Source organism: Lonchura striata, chromosome 17, assembly GCF_050655825.1.
Source record: "Lonchura striata isolate lonStrDom1 chromosome 17, ASM5065582v1, whole genome shotgun sequence".
Classification (NCBI taxonomy): Eukaryota; Metazoa; Chordata; class Aves; order Passeriformes; family Estrildidae; genus Lonchura; species Lonchura striata.
Window position 1 is genome coordinate 14,515,729 of NC_140719.1, and position 27,954 is coordinate 14,543,682.

Sequence of the window (27,954 nt, forward strand, 5' to 3'; positions counted from 1 at the left end):
GCAGTGTCTGCAGAATTGTACCTGTCTGCCCTTCAAGTAGCCATATATAGTTAATGTAATTTACATTCTTTGAGGACTGTTATGCACATGGTTTATTACAGACACCAAGATTTTATGAATCATATAACCTGCACATCTATAAAACAACTAGTATAACTAAAATACTTGTATGTCTAATTTCTCCAATTTGCATTTATGTTCCAAAGAATGTATTTTGACAACCTTTTCAGGAAACACTAAAATTTATTTTCAGATACAGACCTAGACTCCAATGAAAGAAGATCTACATATGCAGATTGAGCTATTACCATTATTTTCAGATACAGACCTAGACTCCAATGAAAGAAGATCTACATATGCAGATTGAGCTATTACCATTATTTTCAGATACAGACCTAGACTCCAATGAAAGAAGATCTACATATGCAGATTGAGCTATTACCATTTCTGGCCTTCCGAAAACACTTACAGTTATAACACAACAGTAGACCAGCTTCACCGTCTTCATATACATCAATAGCTGCAACAAAATTAACCTGCAATGATAATGGAAAAGATTAACAAACAGGCAGATGATACTGTGGTTATTACAACTGGGTTGTGACAAACAAGCAATACAATCAGTTGGGAACGTGCACAACCACAGGTAAAAGGGAAAAAAAAAAGGGGAGAGAAATAAATAAATAAATAAATTTATAAAAAAATAGCTTCTTTTGTGATGTAATTTTCAGGATGCTGTCAAGATGAAAATTTGTTTCCTTTGTATACCATACCACAGTGTAAAGCAATAAAAACATGTAACTTGTTTAGCAATACAAATTTTGGGAAATAGGATGATTTCAGAAACCTGTGAATCAACATGGTACAGTAAAGATAACAATTCTTTTAAAAAAGTGATCTTCAACTGCACATCATGACTAGCAAAAAGATCAGATACAACAATTACAGGTTTAAAACCACTAACATTTACAGGGGTCAACAGGGATGTACCTAAGGATTACTGAACAGTCTGAATTTACAAACTGAGAAGCAATGCTGGTTAAACCACAGTATTTTAAAAATATATTAGGCTAAATAAATTACCTTAATTCAACTTTGGTTTTGTCTTTTACATTTAGATTAAAAACAAACCAAAACAGCCACAAAAATTAGGATATCTGTTCAGGAAATGACATCTTATTAGTGAAATGCATAAGGTTACTTGGACAGGGAGAAGGCTGAGATATTGATTCCAGAACAGCAGTTCTTTGACTTTCCTTCATTTAAGATAACTGTGCAGGTCAAGAACTGTTAAGAAAACTTGAACATTTATGCATCCATACCAAATGCATTTTGACCCATCTTTTGTAGTGACTGAAAACCATTGCTGCTCTGTTGTCCAGAGAAATAAGAAGGCAACCCATTTCAACATAAAAATCATTGTCTCAGCTCATATTAATTTCCTGCTTTATTTGTCTTCCAAAAGGAAATAAGGACTCCAGTGTGGAAAAGGGACTGGTGGATGGCGATGGTGATGTACTTCTCCATCCCCATTCTTTACTTTTAGCTCCTCCTCATCCAGGCAATATTGATTCCCAGTGCTGTGAAGTTTACCACTTGATCAACAATGCCAGGAGAACCTCTTCATCACCAGATCCGAATAAAAACAGAGACGATTTAAAAAGAAAATAACTTATCACGAACCATCAAATGAAAAAAGTAGTCCCTTATCTCCTTAACAACAACAACAACAGATCACCTGTGCAAAATAATTTTTTTTTTTTTTTGTCTAAAGCTACATGTCCACATCCCTATTTAGAAACTATACTGGAACTTTTTTCTGAAAACAAAGACATTACCTAAATCTTATCCCTATGTCCTAGACAGATAGATATTCAGTTATTAGTTCACTGGACAGCATTTTCTTAAATAGAATTATAAACTCTATGTAAATATTTTAACAACACGCAAATAGGCAAATCTGAATAAGATACCGGTGGTCAACCACTAAAGTTATTTTGAAGCAATTTTTTAAACAATAAAATATTGATACCACAAAAATAAAGCAAAAAGCTAACTACTGGCTAAGAAGGAAGAAAAATAATTTTTTGACAATAACAACATTCCAGAACATGAAACACAGGCTTTTTCCCAATGTCATATCTTATAACTACTCTCTTGGGAGTTATCATCATGTATCCCAAAAGGAATATCTCAGAGTGTCCTAAAGCAGTGGTTATAGAAGTAAGAAGCAGTACAGATGAGCTTCTTCATAAATTACACTCCTAGGAGGTCAGAACAGCATGCACTGAGTCTGCAACAAATTATGCTCAGTGGGGGTCTGCAAGAAAGTTTTAATGATGAAAACTTACCCTGTTTGTTTCAACATGATGCAATCTATAAGACTCCCCTGTACTCTCGTTGACTAAATCAAACTGATGCCGATATGCTACACAGATCATATTGTCACTGTCTCCAGTAGGTCCATCCACCAGCGCCATAACCACTGGAGGGTCAGAAAGGCATATTTCCTATAACGTAAATAATAGAATTACACTCTTTTTCAAGCTCCTACTGTGGGTGCTGCAAGTACTCTATGATTTTAAAGGGATGTTTTCTAAGCACAGAAGCATAACAAAGAAGCAGCAGAAAAAATTCTTTAAAAAATCTGAAAGCTTTATTTAGTATATATATATCATTTAACTCCACCATATGGCTTCTCACTTTTATTTGTCTGTAGGTTCAGGAAAATTATAATGCATACTCTGCCTTCCCCACATCCCCCACACTAGCTGAGTGCTGCTCAGTGTGTTAAGATAATTAGTTACTAGAGTACACATACCCGGATGTACTGGAACTCCTCTACTGGAGATTCAGGAGATGATAGCAGAGAGGTGCTAGTTGAAGTGTTTTCTGAATTATATTTCTTTGTAACGAGAAGTAGCTTATTCCGAATAGCCGCAACAATCCTCAGTTCACTTCCATGGTGAGTATTAATGGCATACAAATGGCAGCCTGAGGAAATAATGTTCTAGACTCTAAGTGGTTGGGATAGGGTCTAATTTTTTTGTTCTGTATTTGTATGATGATTAGTACAACAGGGCTCTGATGGATGACTTGGCAATACAGAATTAAAAACTTATTAAAAACTCCTCAATATGATTACATCGACTTCTAGGAAAAGAAAAAACTTATGACCCTTTTGAAATCTACTTTTACCTTTAATCTGAAGTATATGGATTGTCACTATTCTGCAACTTTCAGCTTTTCAAAGCAGCTTGCTTCTGAAGACCAGGAAGCATTTATTTCTACAAAAATAATGGGCAACACCCAGACTAATCTAAGCACTCCTGTGTAATAGGGGATCTGCCAGTATTCCAGTCCAACTTAAAGTGTGCTTTATTTCAGTCTAACATCCCCACAAAATTCTCCTCATATCATCTCCCAACCCTGAAATCCTCTTTTTGTTTAAAGCTTTTCGTCATCAGCAATTTCCAAGTAACATGTTTTTTTTTTACAACATTCAAAAATGTCATGCTGGACTGTACCAGAGCAATTTTCAAATATAAGCTTAAAAAAGTTTGAATTGACTTGCCCAGAGAAAAAACTAAAAGTGAACACCTACACCTGCCTAAAGAGAGCTAATAATGCCCTGGCAACTACCAGCATTAAAGCAGAGTGGATGTTTTTAACACAGGATAACAATGTCACCTTTTGTTCTCTCCAGTTTATTCTCTCTGCAGTCATATTTGCTTCTTATATTTTTTTTTGTCTCCATATCTTTTTGGACAGCACTGAGTCTGAAGACAAGGATACGAGAGTCTTTCCCTGATATATGGAGAGAACCAGGAAAAAAGAAGTTAAAAAAAGACCATGGTAGTTTGAAATTAATACCTCTGACAAGAAGCAGCACCTAACAAGCAGAACAAAAGTAAACAAAGCATAATACCTTTCTGGGGACAGAAGAGTTATGAACTGTCTAGGATTTACAATTGTAGTAACCAACCCCTTCAGTACAGTAGCCAAGTTTCCCATTAGGTGGTGCTGCACCAAAGAATGATCTAAGCAAACAGTGAAATGCACAATATTTTGAAAATACATAAAATCTTGCAAAATAACAAAAATACAATAGATATAATCTACAGGGCAAGAGCAAAAGGGCTAACTTTAAGAGCTGGAACCATCCAGGTGAGCAACTGATAACTTCTTCAATAGAGTTTGAACCCTTCAGGATATAGAAAAACTTTCTCTAGAAATTTCACAAACTAAGCTTTGACATAACTACACTTCCCACATCCTCAAAATGTCACCCATTCTCCAGGCTTGAGAGAACTGCAAATGGCTCTCATGTAGTTTGAACTAGTTCTGTAAGATTTCAGGGTGAATTTCACCAGATGCAACCAAATCAGGCAACTCCCAGTGATACAGAAGGAACCATGTTTTACCCAAAGCACTTCAGCAAATACTGAGGAAAGCAGACGTAACAGGGTAAAAAATAATAAACCAACCATATCTGTAATGCTTTCCTGAATTATACATAAAGTTCTTGATCTTGCTTTGTGTATGTTCCCTTTATGAAACTCAATGACAGACTACTCTTTTATAGGGTAAAAACCACCTTACAAAAAAAGTCCACACTTTATGCACATTTAATCCTTCTAAAAGAGACAAAATTGTCACAAGACATATATACCCAGCAATACCCAGAGTCATGCAAGAATCCAAGAACAGGGTCCTCTTCCTACCTTTGTCTGTTCGGGCAATCAAAAGATCCAGAGCTTCCAACACATTCATCTGCTTTATTTGGAGAGTTTTATCAAATACTTGCACTGACGGTTGACCATCTAAAAAATAAACACACATGTATTCAAAACCCCACCAAAACTTGCTAGATGCTGGTTTTGAACCGTATCTTTCTTCTAATTAAAGTCTTGGGTTTTTTTTCCTTACAAAAAAGAGGAGGAAAAAACCCAAAAAGAACCGCACAAAGCTCCTACATGTGCCACAGCATTATAGTCAATATTTCCTCAGAGAACACTTTTATTATTGTCATGAATCAGATTAAGTGACAGAAACGTAAAAGTGACATTCCTTTGGCAAGTTTGAGAATTATGACCAAGCACTAATTTCATTCCCTCAGTCCCGCTGGCCTTACATAGCACACAGAGGATTATAAGAGGTCAGAGTAGCAATATCATTGCTAAGGGAAGAAGTAGGATTTCATTGTCACATAAGCCCTTGGCTTCATGCGCACTATTATCAAGGGCTAAGAAAACCAGACAAGCCATTTAGACATCTCTTGAACCTGGATGCAACCTCCTAGAGCTTTTCAGACGGTCAAGAAAACAACATCTGAAACAAGAACACATTCAGAAATCTGCATTAACACTAGCTCCCCAATATGGCTTGATTCTACTGCAGAATGAATTTTCGCAACTAGGTTACATAAATGTAATAGATTTACTTGGATTAGTAACTATCCCCCTACATAAATACTTACTAACACCTAAAGAAAGTTTATGAACACACATTTTCAAGAAAATGGTCAGATACATAAAAATTGACACAAAAACACTAGATCATTTACTAACCATCTATTAACAAGATGCCAGCATCTGTAGAAACCAGCAAGGACTGGCCCCAAGAATCTGCACAGACAACCTCATGAGGAAAATTACTGCAGAAAGACTGAGATTCCCAAGGCTATGAAGTAACATAAGGGATACATATTAAGTACACTAAAAAATACAGATCATACAGACACAGAATGTGATGGACAATGGCAATAACATGTAAATGCTTTTGACAGGATACATTTCCAAACAGTATATTGTTGGAATTTGAAATATTAAAACTGAATTTTCTTGCAGAGGACTTTCTGCATCAATTCTGGTTTGGAGACTAGTAAGTGTAAGACACATACCTGAAATGCTAGAATTAAAAACACATGCAGCTGAAACTCAGTGCAACCATCACACAATATTTTTTTTCATTTAAAAATCCCAAACCTATATATTTAAAATGTATGTACCAATATGCATATGCAGTTTGCTTACATTTTATGGTTCAGTTTGTGGTGTTTAGTGACTAGCAAGTGGTACAGTTAAAACTGCCTTTCTGCCAAATTGTTCTTGCATCCTGTATTCTCTGTACTTACCTCCCAGAGCCTGTCCCTCCTTTCCCAATTTATATATTAGTTGGACTCTCTGAAATTCTAGAAGCACTTCTGAAGCTTCTGTATATAAAACACATGCAGAAGAGTGCAGCTGACATATTTCACTCCCTAATAACTTCAAACAAAATCTAAGTGAAATGAAAGGAAATGAAAACACAATCTTGTTTCAAACATGCTGAAATGAAAATAAAAGATGATTGCATATGGAAGATGTCACCTTAATTGAATTTTCTCAGGTATAAAAATGTCCACACTTGCTTTTACTTAAGAAGTGCTTCTGCCCCCAGGCTCATCTTTTATTAATCTAATAGTGACTGCAGAATCACTTTGACACTGTACCTTTCATCATTTCTGCTGCAGCATCTAATTACAGAAGTAAATAAGCATATACCATACTAGATAATGTTTAATGTTCCATAACTTCTCTGACGGTTTCACTCACCTCCTTTTTACAAAAGCTTGTGGTTGCCAAGTTAGCTGTGGTATCCCCTTTCACAGTGGTTTTCAATTTCAGTGCCTAATACAAACAGATGTTTTACTTAAACTGAGTTTTTGTCAGCAATACCCAAACTAAAGACTATATTAAAAGGACAATTTAGGACTAGAAAGCAATTCCAGTTTGGAATTTCTATGCCATTTTAAGTAATGAAAAAAAGCAGAATTCTGTACCCTCAACAATGTCAGATAGTTACTAGGCATCTTCTCAGCCAAAACCTATGTTGGCTGTTTCTTGGTTAGATTTTTTTTGTTTACTTGCTTTCTAAATGGCAACTCAGAAAAGAAGAGTAAAACGTAGTAACAGAGAAAGACCTCCACCTCAAACTACAGAATCTAACCATCTACACAGTTTACTTTATAATCTACCCAGATATAGGATCCTCTTGTCAATTATATTATATATATATATATATATATATATATATATATATACGTATATATATATCAACTGACCTTTGACTTGCAAACCTTCCTAACAATAAGGCAAACTCTATATATGTCTGTCTACATATATTGCCAGGCATCCCAAGGACAGTTGGTCACTGGATCACAAATACTTCAACTAGAACTAACTAGAAGAAGCAAGGTGATTTTGAAAGGAGCAAAACTTCCACAGAAGTATAGTATATACGTAGTTTCATTGACTTACACAGTAATTCTGTTACTGTAGCCTATATTCCTTCACTGCTAACTTTCACAGCAGTATTCCTTGAAGAGTTTGATACGTGGAATTGTCACAGCATACCTTAATGCAAAGTTTAGAACTAACCTAAACCAGTTTTACTGCCCTAGAGTTTGCCTACCATGATGCATGGCTCTCTGAAAATGGTAGCAAACACCTGCATGCATCACTTACACATTTGCATTAAACATGGCTGCCAGCTTAGAGAGATGCATAAATACTTCATTGTATGAACATTTTAATTCCATATCAACAGTCAGAAAAGATCACCTTGACAATAAAAAAATTATTTAAATATACAACTGAATCAATTATCAGTGAATTTTGTCCACTGTCCAAAAAGTCAACTGGCTATAATTGAAGGGGAAATACATTCCTAGTCTGGCAAGAATGATTGAGTTACTTGGAAGGTATCTCGAAATATGGTCAGGCCTATGGTTTGTAACTCAGAGGAAAGATCTTTTAGGGTAGGGAAATGGTTAAATGCTAAAAGAACCTCCAAGAAAAACACTAACAGGTATTGACAAATTTATAACCCACATAATAGGTTTCCTTTTGATGAAGACCATATTGAGGATGGAGGACTTGTTTAACAAATGGGTCTCAACTAGATCTGTTAGCTCTCATCTGTCTAGCTCCATTCTCTACCTTTAACCACATCTAGAACTTAGACTCTTCTAATCTTTAACTTACTAAGATAAAAAAGGGAGAGAAAATAATTGAGTTTTGTTGGTAGTCGGGTTTTGGGGTTTTTTTTTTTTGGTTGATTGCATTTTGTTGGGTAGTTGGGGTCAGTTTTGTTTTGTGGAGGGTTTTTTTTGGTTGGTTGAGTTTAGGCTTTTTGTTTGTTTTGGATTTTTTTTTTTTTTTTGTCTTTGTTTTTGCTTTGTTAACTCCTGCTGAGTTAAATCAGCTCAGAAAAGAAGTATTCTTAAGATAAGCTGCAGATCCACTAGACCAGTCTGGATCAAGAAGAAACAAGCGAGAAAGGACAGGGGAGCTGATGAGCATAGGTACTGTTGGCTTTTTTTTTGCTGCAATGAACTGTCAGATCAAAGCAGACTAATCTATATCATCGGGAGGTTGTACATTTCACAGGATCAAAAAGTTAGTAATCCCATAGAAGACTGTAGTCAGCAATCTCAAAGATGTGTGGCAAACTCTGATTTGACAAAGACTATCATAATTTCTTTCTGACTAAAGAAGTCTAATTTTCTAAGAAATTCAATATTTAAAAACATACAGAGGAAATCCATGAAAGATTGTTTTCCCAAAGCACAGAAAAAGCACTCTTCCACTTGGAGAAAGCATCCAATGCACAAAGCAGGGAAAGACCTTTCAGGTTTGATCCTAAGGTACAATTTTTACAGCCTTAATTTAACTCATGTACGATATAAATATTTGTACATGTATACCTCAGGAGTTACATATAAATACTTCTATTTATGTTTTATTTTAATGTGTAACTTACAATAATGCAGTACTAGAAAACTATTTCTGGTCATGGAAAACTGCATTAAATTCCAACATAACTTCAAGGTAATCAAAGTCTAACAAAAGGAGTGACACAGCCTTTGTAAACATAGCTGCATACCTTCTAAACTGATCCTACCTGACCAAGCCGAACAAACTCTGCTTGTCGAGCTTCCTCTTTTTTCCGTGTTGCTTTTGGGGACTCTGGTAACACATCACTGAAGGATCTTCTATTAAGCATGTTCTAAAACAGAAAAAGTTTCTTTCTAACTGCACAGCTTCTCAGAGAAGAGAAACTGCAACTCTTCCAATCCTTCAGTGCTTTACCTTACAACTTGTCATAGTTTACCACTGTCATGTTCTGTACAATCACACCACATGAATATGTGACATGAATATATTAAAAGTTTAAGTAGATCTATATAGATAAAAGAAATAAACAGTGGTCAAAAAAAAATAGCACCTTGTTAGTTTTAGAGTACAGAACTTATTTTTACTTAGTTAAGAATCACCTCAGGAGTAAGCCTTCATCATCCAAAATAAAGTTACCTCATAGCTAACCAGGAGTAACAATCATCCAAATTTACACATAACAGAACAAAAGCAGATTTTATGGTGATGAGACTAATGCCTGTATTTATAGTGTCTAAATTTCCTATTCCCTTGCTGCAGGTAAGTTTACACAAAGTATTACATTTTTATGCTTCTCCTTACACCTGGTGAAGAGTCCTGTCCAGAAAGGACTGGCGGCTTTCATATAACTGTAAAGTAAGTTATACAATAATTGGTATTTATCTTAATCATATGAAATTCAGTGCTCATTAGGATTACAGTCCTTTAAAGTGACAGAACATTGAAGCTACTAGTTAGAACAGGACAGCCTATGTGAGGGATGCAGCTGACTTACATTTCCCTTGTGTAGGTCAGGCATCATGTCTTGGTATAAAGAGCGGATCAGCATGTCTAGAGTGCGTTGACGTTTCTGAGAAAATGTTGGTGTTTCCAAGGTAGCTTTTTCACCATTTATTACTAAAAGATTATAGAAGAAAGATACATTATGTAAATGAACTTCAAGAATCTCCACCAACTCTAGTTTGCCTCTGTACCAAAATACCTGCTCTGCCCCTATTAATTTAGAATTGCCTCCTTTTTGCTTTTTTTAAGTGAACAACTCTCCCTTAAGTTAAAGGAGAAAAATTAGTAATAGAAGAATTCCACAAGGCATCAGAATAAATACCTAAATAATAAAAAAGCTAAAGACAAACTGCTGGTCAGTTTAAGTACTAAATAATTTAAATACGCAAAATGGGCCATCAAGCTCCTGTCAGGTCTAATTGCAATCCACATGGTCAATTTTCAAAGATTGCTTTCTTGCTGATTTAGAAAGGCAAATACAGGTCAATGAAAACTGGAACTGAATGATTACAGAATTAAAATATGCTGCATTGGCGTCCTTCAGCACCTTTAAGAGTACATGCAGAAGAGATGCTATTTTCTCATTTTCAGAGCTACTAAATTAACACCTTCTATTACTAAATAATGAACAGCATTATAAATCCTTTCAGATCTCCCAAGCCCTTTACAAAAATGCAAAGCTAAATATGACTGCATGTTCTGCAAATGCAAAAGTCAGCCTCTGTCTAGTAGCCTGAGAAGAATTGTTTTTGTTAATCTGACCATAACAGTTTGATGGAACTGACATCCCAACTATGCTACAGATGTGAAAAAAATAATTGCATATAGATCAGCAGAATACACAAGAAAATGCATATACATTTTAAGCACCATGTATTTTAATTTGTTAACACAATTATTAAAAGAGTGTTCCTAGCAAAAGAAAAACTGACTTACATTTCACCAACACAAAATCCCTGAATTCCTGGTGATTTGTAAACACAGGTGGGGATGGAAGGGGAGGCCCAAAGAGAGGAACACTTTCTTCTGAAAATATTTTCAGCCTATTGAAAGTACAAATCTTTATTTACATTGAAAGTCACATTCAAACCCTACCTTTTTTATAGACACTATTCAGAACCAAAGAAAAAAAAATGGAAACTGTTATCTGGGTGTCTTTCAAAGGGCATAACAAAAAAAGACTCACTTGGAATTACTCAGCAGAACAAAGTCATGTTTCTTTTACACAAACTAACACTGGGACATAGAATTGGAACAGAACTTCACGGTTCTACTTATGCAGCAATAGTTTCAGTGGCAGTAGCAAAATATGGTCCTGTTCAAAAACACTGTAAAAGAACAGGTCATCACCTACAAAATATGTTCTCCTTACAGATTTCCACTTTCCCTATGTATTCACCACACACATGAAATATTTGATGCTTTCAAAGTAACAATGGCTTACAACATATGAATCTGTAGCTTGGGAACAGGAAATTCATTTTCACTGAGGAAGACAGAGTCAGAATAACTTCTGTGACAGCTGGACCTGCTGAGTTATTTTGATCCGTAAGGAATCCAGCATAGCAATATTGAATGGCAGATACAAAACCCATGTTTATTTGTTCATCAGGACATAGCTTCTTTAAGATTAGTAATCACTCTTGGCTATTTAACGTGATAGTTCGCTGACAAGTCTTCCAAACGGCATGTACAGATGACACAGTTCACAGCAAATTAAGTAGCAAAATTATAGATTCAACCCGTATCTGCTATTTTAGAAACCAGACAGAATTTGCTTTCTCCAAAAACCAGCAGTGACTGACTGATATTGAGTCTAATGGATCACAATGCTTTCATACAGTCTTTTTTCTTGAAAGCTTAGGAACTACATACAGTATCGCAGTACTATGTTTGCATGACTATTGATCATCCTAATATTTGTTTCACATATTTGAGACACAGTTTCATAGATGCCCTATCTCTATTTAATGATGTCCAGGTAAAAAAAGCAATCAATTATAACTACAAAAGGTGTGACATGTTCCTTGACTAGACCAGAATGAATTATGACAGGGAAAGACATAACAAAACTGACTAAAAAATAGACTTCCTGAGTGACATAAAATATAAAGGCATTCTAAGCAGAAATTCAGTATCAGAACTTATAGTGGTATTGCATTTGAAACAAGGAAAATTTGCCTCAAAAGCCTAGAGCATCCCATCTCCTTTATGACTGAAATTTTGGCCACTTGGAAGACTGTCTTCACACACACACAAAAGTAAGAGAAGGAACAAGTTCTATTCAGGCCTATAATGAAAGGACAGAAGGAAATGCAATTGGGGCAAGCTGAAATATAATGTTCTAAGGTTTTCATATAGGAAAAAAATACTATGTGACATGTACTACAGCAAGATATGTAAAGACTGGCAGAATGAAGCAACTAAGATGGACGATCTAAGTAAAAGCTGCCAGTTACTTAATGCAAAAAAGACAAATTTATCTTATATACTGCAACTCATTTCCTTTCCCACATAAAGAGCCATATAAAAAGCATTTTACTATGGCTAACCCATCTACAGACTGTATCAGTTTAAAATCAGGACAACAATCACTTATTAAAGGGTAATGAGGGACGTATGCCCAGGTTTCTGTCCCAAAGTGAGAAGAAAGAAGTGACTGCATTCTCATTGCACATTGGAATCATTAACATGTTTTGTGTTTCTCACAAACCTAGGAATGCCGAAAAGCAGAAGTTATGAGGACAATCAATTTAAACAAATTTGCAAGAAGAAGCTGACAAGATCTTGAAGCAAATAAAACTATTCCTTTGCTTAACTCCATTACAGACATGACCCAAAAGAAACCTTAGCTGTAAATAGGAAGCAGGGGAAAAAAACCCACATACACAAACTGAAGTATCATTCTTCTCTGGAGTTAGATTTAATGGAATGCTGAAAAAACATAGTAACATGTAAAATTCTGTTAGGTTTTCAGTACGTGACATTCAACTATACAAGTACTCTATTAAAATCCCTAAAAATCAATTAGTTTGCTCAACTACAGCTAAACTGCGGTTTGTAAGGACTTGTAGTCCGTGGATATCACAACAGCATATGCATTAACTTTCATCATCCACGTCATTTACTATGCCATTGATCTCACAGGGTCTGAAAGTTCCAAGTGTATCCTTCATCACTTTTTATACTTCATCTAAAAACCAGTTTTGGGTTTCCCCCTTAGCTTATGCCTGTTTCAGAATTTAATTTTTCCAATAGTTAACAACCCGCTACTTATAGCCAGTTTAGTGACATCTGCATAAAGGTCCATATTGCTCTTCAGTTTCTAAAGCTCATTTGGCTTCCTGTCATACAGACAGGTGGACCTGTCTATATGCCAGAAAGTTCTCCCATTGCCAAAATGTTCTCCCATTTTCTCTAAACAATCAGTAATTCATTGTGAAATTATTTATTACAATCAGCACCTACCTGTAACTATCATTCTGCTTATTATATCTCACTAAAGCAAAAATATCTGTCATACAGTTAAGGAAGTTAATCCAGTTCTACTAAAGCTCATGTGTATTTTAATAAACTTTTCTTTTCCTGCAGTACATTGCAGATTTAATTAAGGTAAAATATATTAATCAAGTCAATGTAAATATATAAACAATTCTAGACTATACAGATTTTACTGTTTATAAAAAGGGTTCTGTACAAAAATGTTATTGCTTGATCAGCAGTTTTAAAAATCAAGCTACTCCCACAGACACAGCATAAGACATACTATAGAAGTTTGTCTTTTTTATATATTTGTGATTAAAAATTCTTTTAGTTGATAAAGCAGTACTGATACTGAATTCTGTTCATACCAAAGCTTCCACTGAAGAAAATATTCCAATGAAACAATTTAGCTAACAGAATTATAGGAAAGATAAGAGAATGACTTAAAGTGCAAGTACTAAGGCTGATCCTCTATTGTAGAGTTACATTGATGTGGTAAACAATTTTTCTTAGTATTTAGGTTCCTTTGATATGTAAAGATTTTTTTTTTCCAGTCTTTATTCAGTCTAGGAACATTTAGCCTGCCTGAGAACTAGGTGTGGAAGTCTTAGGCGTTGTGATAATTTTTTAAAACGCAGCAACAGAGTATGGACAGAAATTAAGAGTTTTCTTATTTTCATTCAGTTTTCCTCATTCCATTCCATCTAGTCTAACACATGACAGGTTGGGGTCTGCAGATTGCTACGATTGTGATCCCACGGTAATTCCAAGAGATTGCCCGCTAGTTTTTGCAATCATATAGTCTTCAAAATGTTTTCAACCAAAAGTCTGAAAAACACAGGCTGTTAAAAAACTGGAAAATATATGGTAAATGGTCTGAAAATTTTGACAAATACTGATCTAAAATACATAAATATTTAAAAGAAACAGCATCTAAACATTGAAAGGCAATATTTAGTAAAATGCCAAAATAATCTACAATATTAAGAAAAATATATTTATGAACTTGTATTTTTTGAAATTGTATAAAATTAGATTTGTGAAATGATACAAATAAATGCTTTCAATAAAATGATTTAAAACTCACATTCTTGCTTTTGCCTTATCTTCTAACGAATTTAATTTGATGTTGCAGAAGGTGAAGAATGCAAGAATCAAACTGTCTTTGTAAAATAATTTTCACTTCCATAAACAGCATACAGGGAGGAATTAGGTCAGAATTAAAAGTAATATTGATCTTAAAAAAAAAAAAAAGGCATTAGAAAATGTCAGGAAAAAGATACGTGTAAAATGAGAGCGAATCATGGACGGCTTGAATGCTGGAGAAGACTCTTCACCTTCCTGAAATATGATAGTGACAATGTCATTTCCAATATGTCGCTTCCTTTCTACCTGGAAAAAAAAGGAAAACAAAAAAGGAAAAAAAGAAAGAGGAGGCAAAAAAAAAAAAAAAAAGATATAGACACAGTGACTTACAAGACATAAATAAATATCTTAGCAATTCTGTGACAGAATAATAAAACAATATTCCTAAATTGCAAACAGAAAAATTACAGTCATTATGACTGAGTGCAATATAAAACCATTACTTAACTATAAGCAAGTAAACCTAGCAATGACATGGTGCACACAACAAGGCAGGTTCTAGAAAAATAGATATTGCATATGCTTAGAAAAGCACTCATAGTTTCCATAATTAATATTAATGAATCAGGCATGGAAACTCTAACATTCCAAAAAAAGGAAATCTAATGCTTGAAATAAAAGGACAAAAAACTCTGGTGCTAATTATTCTTTAAAAAAAAAAAAAAATCCTGATTGGCCTCCGTTGTCCTCTGTGATCTTGTTGTCAGTCCAAGCAAAAAGCATGAGAAAACTGACATGGAAACAGTAAAAGTACATTCCAATTATATGGTCTAAAATATTACTGTAAGAATACATAATAAATATTAAATCAAGTAATTTTTAAGTAATTTAGGTAAATTATTATGGATGTATGATGTATAGTAAACACACATGCCTATAAAGTATTTTTTTCATCATAAATACAAAGAAAGGTCTGAGCAATGAATGACAGCACATTTGAACAAGAACCCACCTAGGTAATCCATGGCAGTGTGACGGCACTTCTTTATGGTTATCAACATTAACATGCTCACAAGGGGAATTTCTTTCAAGCCACACTAATTGCTACTCAAGCAGGAGTAATGTGTTAAACATGTGAATATTCCTACAATTCACACACAAGGCTAACTTTCAGTTTTCCTAAAGTCTTTGAGGTAACAATTACAGCAGTGAAGCTCTTCAAGTCATCTGACCATCACACTTAATCACTTGTCAGTGAAGCAACTTAGATCTTATTCATAAGTATGTTTTGTACCTAATGGAGATGACAAGACGCATTATCTCTAATAAACATCATTAAATTTTCAGCATCAGGTAGAATATTGAGGAAAAAAAGTGCGGAAGTCTCAAGGCTTACATTTCTCAAATATTAACAGACAAGAAATCCTTTATTTCTTATAAAATTTTGTAGTTTGTGATTTAACAAATAAATATGGAAATAAAAAAGAGAGAACCATGTACCTGCTGCTTGTTTTCTCTAGAATACGGTAGCATGGTTGAAACATGGAACATAATTTCATGCCCTTGAAAAACTGTATAGATGGAACAGGTTCCTGTTGTATCATCTGCAAGGGAAGGCAACATTTTAAGAAGGAGTATCTCCTGTAAGTTTTCTGAGGATCAAAAGATACTTCAAGTCTTTCTCCTGAATCTTCTTCGGTTGTCCTTTTTTGTCTGATCCATTTTAGAAAACATCCACACCGCATGGGTCATGTGAGTCCAAACCCAAGTTTGCAACTAATCGGTATATTCACATTTAAAACCTGCAACACCTTTCACCTACCCTCCTGAAATCACACGGGTCTTCAAGCCACAATGTCCTTCTATCATGAAGCAAGTAACATGCCAGGTTATTGTTCACCTCATTCCAACTTAAAATGAAACAGTTCGCCCTGATAATACCTGACATAACTGCCTTCCATACCAGTGACTTAAGCTGATCTGACTCTTTCCTGGTCAAGTAGAGCATTTAGTACATATACTAGGAAGCCCGTTTTGGGATTGTTTCATAACCATGATATATACAATACTTTACATATTTTACATATTGTATATATCGTGGTTATGAAACAATAAGAAAAAAAATAAGAAGAAACATTTAGAATGCAGCTCCACCCCCATTTCATTGCTTCAGATGAGTTCTTACTTTTAGTGTCCAGTCCTCCTCTGTAGCCAGACCAGCCTTTCAAAGTAATTGTGTCACCCAAGAGTTGCAAAAATCGTTGAAAGCTTTCACTTCCAGTTTCTACATGTGGAAGGGAGAAATGTTACCAAAAAAGCACACCCATACTAATAGAACATATCTTAAAAATTACCAAAATCAGGAAATGGGTCCTGCATCTGGGACACAAGTTTCAGCTGAGTTAGTTTCCTTTCCTGGCTACCAAGCCTACTGCCTTTCCAGAAACAATACCCCAACCGTGCAGAATAGGCATTATCACATGACATTAAACAGTGACCTCTTTTGCTAGCACCAATGCTGTTCAAATGCATAGGAGAACGTGATCATGCTGTAAAAGAGTGAAAGAACTACAAGCAGTGAGTTAGTGAGTGGCCTCCTTCAAATTCTTCTTTTTTCTAAACGTTCATGTCACAGCCTATTTCTAGAAGAGAGATTTCACTCTCTTTCAAGCTGTTACAGTAGGCTTCCTACTGCAACTTCTTACAGACATAGAAAGCCCTATGAGACAATTTTTCACCCAACACATGAAATCAAACTAAACGACTGTTCATATAACCATTACCTCCCACCCTGCTTCCAGCTGTAGGCACTACCTTGCTTTTTTTTTAAATTCAGATGAACAAATCAATTAAGGAGAAGGTTAAAAACTCACCATTACTGAACATTTCATCATCTGTAAGCTGACCATCCTTAGCATAAAGGACTCCAAATTTAAAATTCACCGATCCCTGAGAAATAAAACCAAATTTTATATGATAAACAGACATTCAAACAGAAGACCTAAAAATTTGTTTCCCCTAAGGACTTTAATGTATGTATCTTTGTATACATCCTATACATTAGAACATACACTTTATACCATCTCCTATATACCATCTCCTAATACATAATAATTTACCTTTAAACTTCTACAGTATAGCAAAAAATTATTAATTTAAATTGGTGATCTATTATTATTAAGTTGATGCTTAAAGTTATTTTTGTTGTCATGTTCAAAAAGCATTAATTTTTTTTACTGTAATCAGCAATTTATTTCAAAGTCATCATAAGCACATCAAAATCCACAGCTGTATTCACTGGACAGGTCTGTGAGCTAGAAGTAGTTAGGTTTATATTTACCTCTTGCTCTTCAAGAACCAATAAATCCTGTAAACAAAAATAGTATCTTTAGCACACTCATATTAAAGAGGCTACAAGGATGACGGTTTTATAAGTTTTGATTTGAAATGGCCAGTTCAATGGATAAAGACAGTTTAGGTAGTATTACGTACAATCATCATTATTAACTGCTACTGGAAGAAACAAACTAGTAGTATTTATACTTAATTACTTATATTTCCAGAAAATAATAAAGAAAAAGAACCAAACAAAAAAAGTCACTTCCTACCTTTTGTATCTCAGGATGAAAAATTTCTCTTGGGCTCTTCTCAAATTTATCAAGACTCATAGCACTGAAATGCAAATTAAATAGTGCTTTATAGAAGGGCAAGTACACGTTTCAATGCTGAATGCTGAACCCCCAACTGATTGCAGTTACAACGGTTACAAAATGAATTGTTCGAAGATTCTCTGTTAAATCGAACGTTTTGTGGAACTGCCATTTCTTTCCCAAAATACTAACTTCCAACACTTGCTAAACTTCTTTTGTATCTTAAAAAGAGAAATTAGTAAGACGCTGTGTGGAGATCAGGTTTAAATGTATTTCCTTATAAAGCACAGAGCTCTATTACATCACTTAGGCTCTAAATATAATCACTGTGAGCATTTTAGGAGGGCTCAATAACCAATTCTATTTTTTAGGTTCTCTCTCTTCTTAAATAATTCAAGACAAATGTAAAATAAGAAGTTCTGCATCAAATTCACACAGCAATGATTCACAGGCAGAACAGAAAAGATATTCACATAAAAATCAAGATCAACTGCCTCAATAAACAGAAATATCTAATTCATAGCATTTTTTTTTAAATATACCTCTGCATTTACTATTGTTTTTATGCCCCTTTTCCCCTCCCCAAGCATTATAGAACTGTGCAGCATGTCACAGAGCTCTGAATGCAATCTGCCTGGGGCACAGTGAACTAACATAGAGGTGAAGTCTTCCCACCATTGCTTATGCTAGATTGCAGTGCAGAGATGATTTTCTTTACTTCCTTTTGAAAGATACTAAAGCATTCCAAAGAATTTAGAAAAAGGAAATTTATTAATGCAACCAAAATCCTTTGAGATAGTGTGTACCTATATTTACATCAGGTGTGAACAGGTTGAAATGTCAAAGGACTATCAATCAAGTCTGAGGCTCAAGGAGCGTTAAAGAGGGAAAAAAAAAAAAAAAAAAAGAAAATCAGGGGAGAGTTTTCAGTCCAAGCTGAAGCAGGCAAAAGGAGATGACACTTATGCAACTGACTACATGTGGCACAGACCTTGGGAGAAACAAAGTTTGAAACAAGCAAACAAGCCTACCATTTTCCTCTGTAGACTACTGGAGCATCACAGGATGGAACACAATAGGGTGCCATAGAATTACAGCCCTAGCTAGCAGATGACAGTTTATCCAGCCTGGGATGCCTGACAAAATAACCACTTGTGGGTGAAGTGGAGAGAGAGGCTACATTGCAAAGGGATGTCAGGAAGAGTGACTTCAGTGACTGGTGGACAGACATGAAAAATCAGGTACTTATGCAAGTCAAGAATGCAGTACAGACAATTAAGAACACTATTGAAGCCAAAACAGTAGAAGTTCCCAGAGGGCACCTAGCTCAACTTGATGAAGAAGATGAAAGATATCTCAAGTGTTTTCAACTCACCATCTTGACATGCCAAAACAGAGCCCCAGACCAGGAAATCAGATTTAAGAAGCGAGGCTCAAAGGCCTGATAGCCTCTCTGGCAAATTCAGTAGTCTGGGACCTCTCATTAATCTCGTGCAGTAGCAGGAACATCCAGATCTGTTGGCACTGACTTCACACCAAAACACATGGTCTGCACCCAGAATTCTCCTTTCACATAGGCACTGGCGGTGTTAACTGGTGGCCTGGCTTCAATCAAATAAGAGACATTTGTACCTCCTCTATACAGATCACAGGTTTTAAAAACCTGCAAACCACTCTATTGTCTGGTACACACTATTTGTTTAGTAAAAGATACTCTTAATGGGTTCCTAGAGAAGCTAGAATCCCTACAGAAGTTCCATTCGAGGACATTTTCTGTGAGGGATTTGAGAAAACACACCACCATGAGATTGTAAAAACTGCAGATGAGATTTGAATGAATGCTTTGAAAACCAGTGCTCTGACATTTCAGCTGATGAAATTGTTTGAAGAAATGGAAACAGCATTGGGTCTGCTCACTTTATATTCTCTTCTACTACAAAAGAGGCAGGGCAGAGTACAAGCATGCTCATACAAACTCTAGTTAAATTAGAAATTCTCTATGCTTCATTGTACATAATACACCCATAGTGAGACTTAGATGAAGATTATCAGCTGAAGAAATAATTCTTGGCATCTTGACTGCTTGCTTCCCCCTAACTAGGACCATAATAACCACCAGTGAAAATCTGCTATTCCTCTGCTCCTTTTATTGTCTAATTTTTAAAGATATTTCTTCTCTGACATTGCAGCTCCATTTAGTACCTGTTCTCCAATGAACTTGGAAATTGTCCCTCTGCTGAAGAAAAAGTCCTAAGAATTTCTCTCCATTTTAAGTTTTCACTTTGTCTGGTCAAGAACAGGCTTTAAAAACACTTTTTGCTGTTTTCACTGATTAAGACTTGCAAAACCATTTTTACGGTCTTTATAGATTTATCATGAAAACCACAGAACACAAGCTCTGAATTACATGAAAAAGTACACATACAAATATCTAAACTGATAAATTAATTTGTAAATACATACCTTAATATAGATTTCACTGATAGTGTTTTTGTGGGACTGTAAGGGAGACATATTTTCTGAGTACCCTGTAAACAAGAAAAGCTAGGATATATTTCAGGACATACCAACTTTTTATGCATATTCAAATAGGAATATTAATAAATAAGTTAAAAAAAGAAGGAAGAAAACAAAGGTAATTTTACTTAGCTATACTTACTGCTAATAAAGAGAAAAAAAAACCTCATGGGTGCTGCAAAGATAAAAAAAAGCGAACCATACATGCCTACAGAAGAGTTTTAAAACAATTGCTTGGATAAAAGACTGTCATGGAATGTTAAGTGGAAAAAAGTGAAACCAGTATCAGACCTGCCTATTTTCGTAGCACTGTACAAGAAAGTCCTAAAAGCAATATGAAGTCATTGCCTAAATTGACCATAGGGCGTAACCAAGAACAATTTAAGCATCATTTCTAAAAAAAAAGCAGTTGTTAGAACAATTTAAAAATATCTGACATTACAGATTTCTGTCAAAAAGTTTAGTATAATGTTATCTGCTAATTTAGTTAAGTGTTATCTACTATGGTAGAATTATATGTTATTATATGAAATAAAAATATGTAATAAATACTGGAATTCTGGAGAAAGAGGAAAAAGCATACGATAAACATATCCAAAACAAACAAACAAAAGTCAGAACAGCAGTTAAGTATTTGTTTCTTACTGTTTTTCTCCAAAGTATTGAATGGTATTGAGGAATGCGCTGATTATTTTGGTCAGACAGTACAACAGACAGAAAGAAAGGGTTCTTCTCTGCATCCATACCCACATAATTCTGATGAACTGTTGGAAGAAAAATAAGCATCACCATCAAGCATAAGGAAGACACACCCACCCACTCTTGTGCAGAATCACAGAGACACCTGTAAACATATGCATTCATATGTAAAAGTATATAACTGTCTGCATAAATAACTACATACTTATATACAAATGTGTAAAAAAACCATCCAAAGAGATTGGTACAGCTTCAAAGCCAAGGAGGATTTCAAAACATCCCTTTTTGGTAGCAGGGGTTTCACTCCTTACACACACCCATTCTCTATTATCAGGTTAAAAACACATGAAGCAAGGACTTGTTTCATGTACAGGACAGAAAATGTTTTAATACTAAATTAACACCATACCTTTTTTCATATTGAAAGAGTAACAATTCAAAACTACAGAAACAGCAGCAGCTAATTCCAATCCAGCTGCAAAAAAATATTTACCTTTCCCTAAAAAATACTTGAAGTACCATCTTGTATGATACTCTGGGTTTTCCAAATGCACATCCGTTCTGTGCCATGTACCCGGAGCATAGTCTGTATTCTGAAATAGAATTGGGAGACTGTTACATTAAATGCCAAGTGAAAAAAAAAAGGACAAAATATAGGCAAAAGCAAATAAAGACTGAAATTTTAGCTGTACGCTGCTTCTTAAAACACAAGGATTTTTGTGAAGTTAGTTGGTGTGCAGCTAAAATAACAATTTTTCTCTCTCATGTACCCTTTTTTCTAATTTCTCTCTAAGTAGATAAGTGTTGTCCTGCTGTACCATTCTTACGGATAATATCTTAGAATATCAGAGAAAAGAAGGTCTTTCAATGTGGAATTTGAAGACAAAAATTTTTAAAACTTAAATAAATTAATGCCTTCAGCTTTCATTTTCTCAGTTCTTCCCAAGTTAATCCCCAGTTGTCACTGGAGTAGTTGCAGGATCACACTGCGAGATTGGCAGCAAGAAAGATGAAGGGAATTAATCTCTGAGGCTCCACTCAATCTCTTTCTCTCTTATTTAAAGATAAGCACAGCTGCCAAAAGACAGCTAAGGGTCAAAAAAATGAAGCTAAACCTCTTCATGCCAAGGAGCAAACTTTAAAGCACAGAGGTCAGCTTAAACATCATAGTACCAACAGGACAGGATTTATACAGAGTGGTGAACTAGGTACTGGGAAGCATCATTCAGAGATATTTTTCTCCTAACAGGATTGAGTAAGCAAAAATGTTACCAAAATAAAACAAAATGCCAGAATTTTCAACATCCGCTTCCTTAGCAAATGACTGCAAATGCATCCTTCATAGATGAAAAATAACTGAAGCTGAATCATTTTCTTCAGCATTCTATGAGTATTTTTGAGCACTTACCTCACCAGAGGAGCCATTTTCCACACGGAACCGTCCAGCTCTTTGAATGGCTCCATCAGCATCACTGGATATAAGCTATAAGAGATTTTAACATAGAGGTTCTATTTCCAAAAATAGCCTTACGACCAGCAATCAAAGCTTACTACCATTTCTTTTTGTTCCAGGCAGCATGACTCCCCACAGAGAAGGGACCAGTCTAGCTATTACCAATTTGACTAAAGATTTTGAATGACCCAGTAAGAACTCTGAGACACTAATGAGATGCTACTGTGGAAAACATGAAGCAAGAAAAGTTAAGTATGAAACATTTACAAATTTGAAAGGGCAACAAGAACCTTTAAATATCTGTGCTCCAAAACTGACACACTTTCATAAAATGCTAGCAGAATTTTTAAGAAAAACAACCAAGAAAGAAGACCATTTGTGTGAACTGACTGTGAAATAATATTTATAACAACTTGTTATTTTCCAGCAAAAGACTTTAAGTACTAGGAATGACAGAGTCTCTAACCAGAAAACAGTTTACTTGCATTTTTGCATTAAAACACCACATCTTTTATGTGGAATGTATGGAAAGAAAAGATATCTGGTGTTCCCACAATGCAACTTCCAGCAACTAGGCCACCATTTCACACCCAATTTACATACACGTTAATAAATATGCTACCCAAGAACTTTAAAAATACAACTATAGCTCATAGAAAACTTGTGATTTCATCCCACAGTAACAGAGCTGGAGTTCAATTTCTTAACTCCTCTCCACTTCTGTTATCCTACAGCAAATTTATTTAATTTCATTATGACCTTGTAATCATAATGACACGGTTTTAATTGCTGATATATTTTCACAGTGCAGAAGAAATAGATATATGAGAAAAACAAAGTGCCAACTTAATCTCTGAATTTCAAGAAAATGCAGAATAACTGACAGATTCTAGGGAACCATTTTCAAAATCCTAATTCTGACTAGTTTGTTTAGTTTTAAGCCTTCTCCCACTACTATGAGTCATGTATATATAAAATTACATACACATGTATACAGTTTACAGCTTATATAATTGCTAGCACTTCCTTAAATACTACCCTAATATTTTGCTACCTTCAGTTTCTAAGAGGAAAAAAAGGTTCAATTTACACCTGGAGGTGAACCCACTATTTATATAATGCTTCCTTTCTTGTTACAATGAAATATTAATTAATAAGGTAAAAAAGATCTCCTATCACAGGTCTGATATACATATATTCAGAAGCCGCTTTATATTAGATTATAACTTTCAATTCTAGCTAAGAATGCACATTTTACAAACTAGATCCAATTATTTTATTTGGAAATGAAAGGATTAGAGCTCTGCATCATAAGCTGATAAACTGAAGGACAGGCTATGTATACTTACAAGCTCCACAGATCCATAATGCTTTCTGCTAAACTCTCCGCGCCTGCAACCCAGATCTTCAGAGATGGAGCTGGAATAGAAACGCTTCATCAGTGTACATAAGTTTACTAACCTTACATTTCCTGCAGTGCTATACCCTGCCATTAGAAAAAACATCATTTCTGCTGAACCGTGTTCACGGCACATAAACTCATTGCTGCAGGGAACACTTCTTACAGCATGCACAATCTCTAGCAGCCATTGCAGTCTGGCTTTCACATTACTCCCAAAGCAAATATCTATATCCTGACTGAAAGCAAAAGCTCTCATTAAATTAAATACTTAGGCATGATGCAATCAGAATTCCCAAGCAGGTCATGGCTCATAACCACATTCAAAATGTAAACTTGAACACCTCAAAGAGGACAACTGCACTATACAACTCAGTAAGACCATATTTAGTAGGTTGCTACTGATTTTTTCAATCTTTTTTTCAGCCTACAATGAGAAATTAAACCAGTACTTTAAGAGCATGAGAAAACAACAGCATTTCAGAGGTTTCCCTCTATCACCTTAACAAAGATACAAACAAAAGTAATTCTAGAACCTGAAGTTCAAAATCCAACCTCATACCATTGTATCACATTACTCAGCACCTCTTCACAAACTACATTCCAATCATTTGAAGACCAACTACCTTGCCACAAACCACACCCTTTCATACCAAAAGCATTTTTCAGCACTTTCAATAATTCAAAAAACAGGAGTATATATGAGCTAATGATTAAACAAAGACTGCTTTAATACCAATATTCTCATTCGCGTCCCAATTCAAACTACCTAAAACATACCTATATTTCAAACGCTAGCAGTCCTTTTAAAAATCAGAATTATACCCAAGAGCAAATCTCCCAAGAGCTTCTTCTCAAACTAACTACTTTATCTCACATGTCACCTGCCTCATATCTTGTAACTAAAGCGGATTCTCACACCAACCTCACATAAATTAGGCCTCTGAGCTTCAATTTAGGCACAGGTAAGATTCACGTTATCATGCTATTTACGTAAGTGCATATACTCCCTAGTGAATTCTTGTACTTGCATACCTCATTGGCTCTCCATTCTTAGTTACCGCCAAGATTTCTACTCAACCCTCTAACATATCACCTCTGCTAATTTAAAAAATACATTGTGACTAAAATCAACTTTCATATTGATTTTCTGCATTGATTTACATCCTCTCTCAGTCCAGATCTATATAACAAAAATTGTTGCTCCAGTTATGACACTTTTAGAATAGTTTTCATCTTATTAAGATGAGCTGCCACCACTGAGATTAGTTCATCAGTGCTTCAGAATAGTTGGGCTTAATAATTTAAAATTTACTTACATTGCAAAGTACGTAAATACAGATGCATCTTTATTCATATGAATATAACTAACCAGCCTACATGCATTTGTACAGCATCTACACAGTATACTCCACCTCCCTTTCCCATTTGTCTGGAAACAAAGGTGCAGTTGTATAAATGAACAGTAATGATGAAGAGGGGACAGGACTAGCTTTCTCCCCTTTCAACAGAAGCTCCTACAAAACAGTCCTGAAAGTTGAACAACGAAGCACAATTAAACGCATTTGCTATTCTAAATGTAGACGGTTTTTGAATCCTAGTGTCAAATCACATGTTCTGTCTTTCAGAAGCTCGACACTGGAACGCATTTTACTTGGGGGTCGGGAAGGTAGTGGCAGAAGGGGGTGAGTTTGCAGATTGCACCTGTGTGATCAGAAGGACAGAGCCTGCTTGCCCCTCGGACTTGCCATTCTCCTTGCCATCTATATGCTTACTAGTCAATATCGCTCCATCTGTTCTCATTTAAGTCAGGAGCACCAACACAGTCAGCAATGGTGCAATTTCAGCGATATCCCAGCGCTATCTGCTTGCAGCGGTGAATATGCCGCGAAACCGACTCTGAGGACGCTCGCCCGACTCCGCGCACAGCACCTGCAGCAGCCCGAGGGAGACGGCCGCAGCTCGGGGACTGCTGCTGCCCCGCTACCCCGCGGCCCACCGCCCCAAACCGGGAGCTCCAGTCCCGCTCGCCCGGGCGACCCCTGCGGCTCCCGGTCCGCGGGAGCAAAGCGCCGCCTCCCTCTCCGCCATCGGCAGCGCCCCGCCCGAGTTGAGCCCCCGCCTCCGGTACCGCTGGGTGAGGCCGAGGAACCGGGTGGACGCCCCTTCCGCGCTGCTCAGCTCCATGCGGACGGCCAGCCCGAGGCTTCCCCGCTGCCGCGCCGCTCCCGCGGCTCCGTCCCGCGCGGGAGAGCGGCCGGGCGCGCCCCGCGCGCATCCCGCTGCCCCGCGCTCGGCCCCGCGCGCCCGCCCCGGCCCTCCAGCCACTCAAACGCCGCCTCGACCGTGCGTCGGCCGTGCGTCAGGCGCTGCGCCTGCCGGGAGTTGTAGTCTCGGGTTGAGAGACACCGGCCCGTCCGCCGCCCGGAGCTGCGGTCCCGCGAGGGTGTTACAGTGCGCTCGGGATATGCTGTTTCCTTTTCCCCATTTCCAGGGACCCCTGTGACTCTGATAAGATAAGCCTGGTCCCTTCCTTCCTGCTCTGAATGTAGCCGAAACTGATCGAGGAGCCGAGTCCAGCCGAACGGAGCCGAGCTCTGCCGAGCGCAGCATCCCGGGCAGGGCGGGGCGCCGGGGCGGAGCCGGGGCGCCGGGAGGATCACCTGTCCCTCTCTCTCCCGCTCCATGCTCCTGCCCGTATTCAGTTACCTCTCTTTCCCCCGTTTCCGTGTCCCCCCCCAAACCCGGCTCCTTCCTATCCTGTCCCTGCCCCGCTACTCCGTTGCATTCCCCCTCTCTCCCTCCTCTGTGCCCCGTCCCTCTTCCCTCCCCTGCCGGCCTTTAAATCCGAATTATAAATCCGAATGTGAATATAAATACGAAAAATACAAAAATAAAATACATTGAAATGCAGTTTAAAAGAAAAGGTTTTTTCTTTTGGTTCGTGTTGGGTTAGAGGCAGGGGTTTTTTTGTTGGCGTTCTTTTCCGCGCGAGATGTTTCGGGGCATTTGCTACCGAGGACGTTCCGCCGGGGCCCGTTGTTTTTGCCGCCGGCCCCGCCCGCGGCCCCAGGGCGAGCGGCGGCCCCCGGCGCTGGCGTGCGGCAGTGCTGCCGCCTTGTGGACAGAGAGGGGTACTGTAACCCGCCGCCCGCGGCCGCCATTTTGGGAGTGGCTTGTCGCGGACTCGCGTGACCTTCTCGAGATGGCCCGAAAACGAAGACATTGAAATTCGAGGACCCGTGGCTGTTTTTTACACTGCCTGAACTGCCCGCACCGCCGACGCACCCCGACAGGATTTTCCGCGGCGGCTCCGGTGCCGTGTACACGGTCTGTAAGGCCAGCAGCACCGCGAGCGTGCGGGTTTTTGGCGGGAGCCGACAGGCATCGGCAAGAACGCCTGTCACCATCAAGGTCCCCACGGGCCGCCATCTTGTCGCTGACTCGCTTGACATCTGCTGCCACTTTGTGGCCAGAGAGCGGTACTGCAGCCAGCCGCCCGCGGCTGCCATTTTGGGAGTGCCTTGTCGCGGACTCGCGTGACCTTCTCAAGATGGCGCGAAAACGAGGACATTGAAATTCGAGGACCCGTGTCTGTTTTTTACACTGCCTGAACTGCCCGCACCGCCGACGCCCCCCGACAGGATTTTCCGTGGCGGCTCCGGTGCCGGATCTATCAGGGCAGCACAAGTTTGAGGTGGGGACATCTTCGGTGTGGGGTCCATCCTTCGATATAAGGATTTTTTGCAGTCAGGGCCAGGGGCCCCTGGGCACATCCTTTTTCCATTTTCCCTGGGAAAGAAAACTCAGCAGTCCAGGTTCCTGATGTCAGTTTGTAGGGCTCCCTTGGGTCTATCAGGGCAGCACAAGTTTGAGGTGGGGACAACTTCGGTGTGGGGTCCATCCTTCGATATAAGGATTTTTTGCAGTCAGGGCCATGGGCCC

The 27,954-nt window shown here is 37.4% G+C and overlaps 2 protein-coding genes across 8 annotated transcripts in view; one reads left to right on the forward strand and one right to left on the reverse strand.

Moving 5' to 3' along the window:
• GARNL3 (GTPase activating Rap/RanGAP domain like 3) overlaps positions 1–26,274 on the reverse strand; it is a 35,934-nt gene extending 9,660 nt beyond the window's left edge. For 3 of the 7 annotated variants that reach the window (XM_085556427.1, XM_085556426.1, XM_085556428.1), the window contains exons 1-22: positions 23,960–24,432; positions 22,566–22,640; positions 21,651–21,750; positions 21,104–21,222; positions 20,405–20,469; positions 17,900–17,963; positions 17,632–17,658; positions 17,165–17,240; positions 16,477–16,575; positions 15,792–15,895; positions 14,489–14,597; positions 13,191–13,236; positions 10,659–10,765; positions 9,715–9,836; positions 8,947–9,051; positions 6,597–6,671; positions 5,571–5,682; positions 4,725–4,823; positions 3,691–3,807; positions 2,822–2,994; positions 2,352–2,510; positions 470–536 (exon numbers count right to left, since the gene is read on the reverse strand). In XM_085556427.1, the coding sequence (XP_085412553.1) occupies positions 470–536; positions 2,352–2,510; positions 2,822–2,994; positions 3,691–3,807; positions 4,725–4,823; positions 5,571–5,682; positions 6,597–6,671; positions 8,947–9,051; positions 9,715–9,836; positions 10,659–10,765; positions 13,191–13,236; positions 14,489–14,597; positions 15,792–15,895; positions 16,477–16,575; positions 17,165–17,240; positions 17,632–17,658; positions 17,900–17,963; positions 20,405–20,469; positions 21,104–21,222; positions 21,651–21,750; positions 22,566–22,640; positions 23,960–24,268 (2,329 nt within the window). In that variant the 5' untranslated portion in view covers positions 24,269–24,432. Of the gene's footprint in view, positions 1–469; positions 537–2,351; positions 2,511–2,821; positions 2,995–3,690; positions 3,808–4,724; positions 4,824–5,570; positions 5,683–6,596; positions 6,672–8,946; positions 9,052–9,714; positions 9,837–10,658; positions 10,766–13,190; positions 13,237–14,488; positions 14,598–15,791; positions 15,896–16,476; positions 16,576–17,164; positions 17,241–17,631; positions 17,659–17,899; positions 17,964–19,316; positions 19,459–20,404; positions 20,470–21,103; positions 21,223–21,650; positions 21,751–22,565; positions 22,641–23,959; positions 24,433–26,140 lie in introns of those variants that run through there. The other 4 variants (XM_085556430.1, XM_021543758.3, XM_085556429.1 and 1 more) reach the window with 3 other exon arrangements.
• LOC110477696 (uncharacterized) overlaps positions 1–27,954 on the forward strand; it is a gene marked incomplete at its 5' end in the record, with an annotated part of 211,793 nt that overhangs the window by 12,075 nt on the left and 171,764 nt on the right. The window contains one exon of the mRNA XM_085556459.1: positions 254–27,706. The remainder of the gene's footprint in view (positions 1–253; positions 27,707–27,954) is intronic.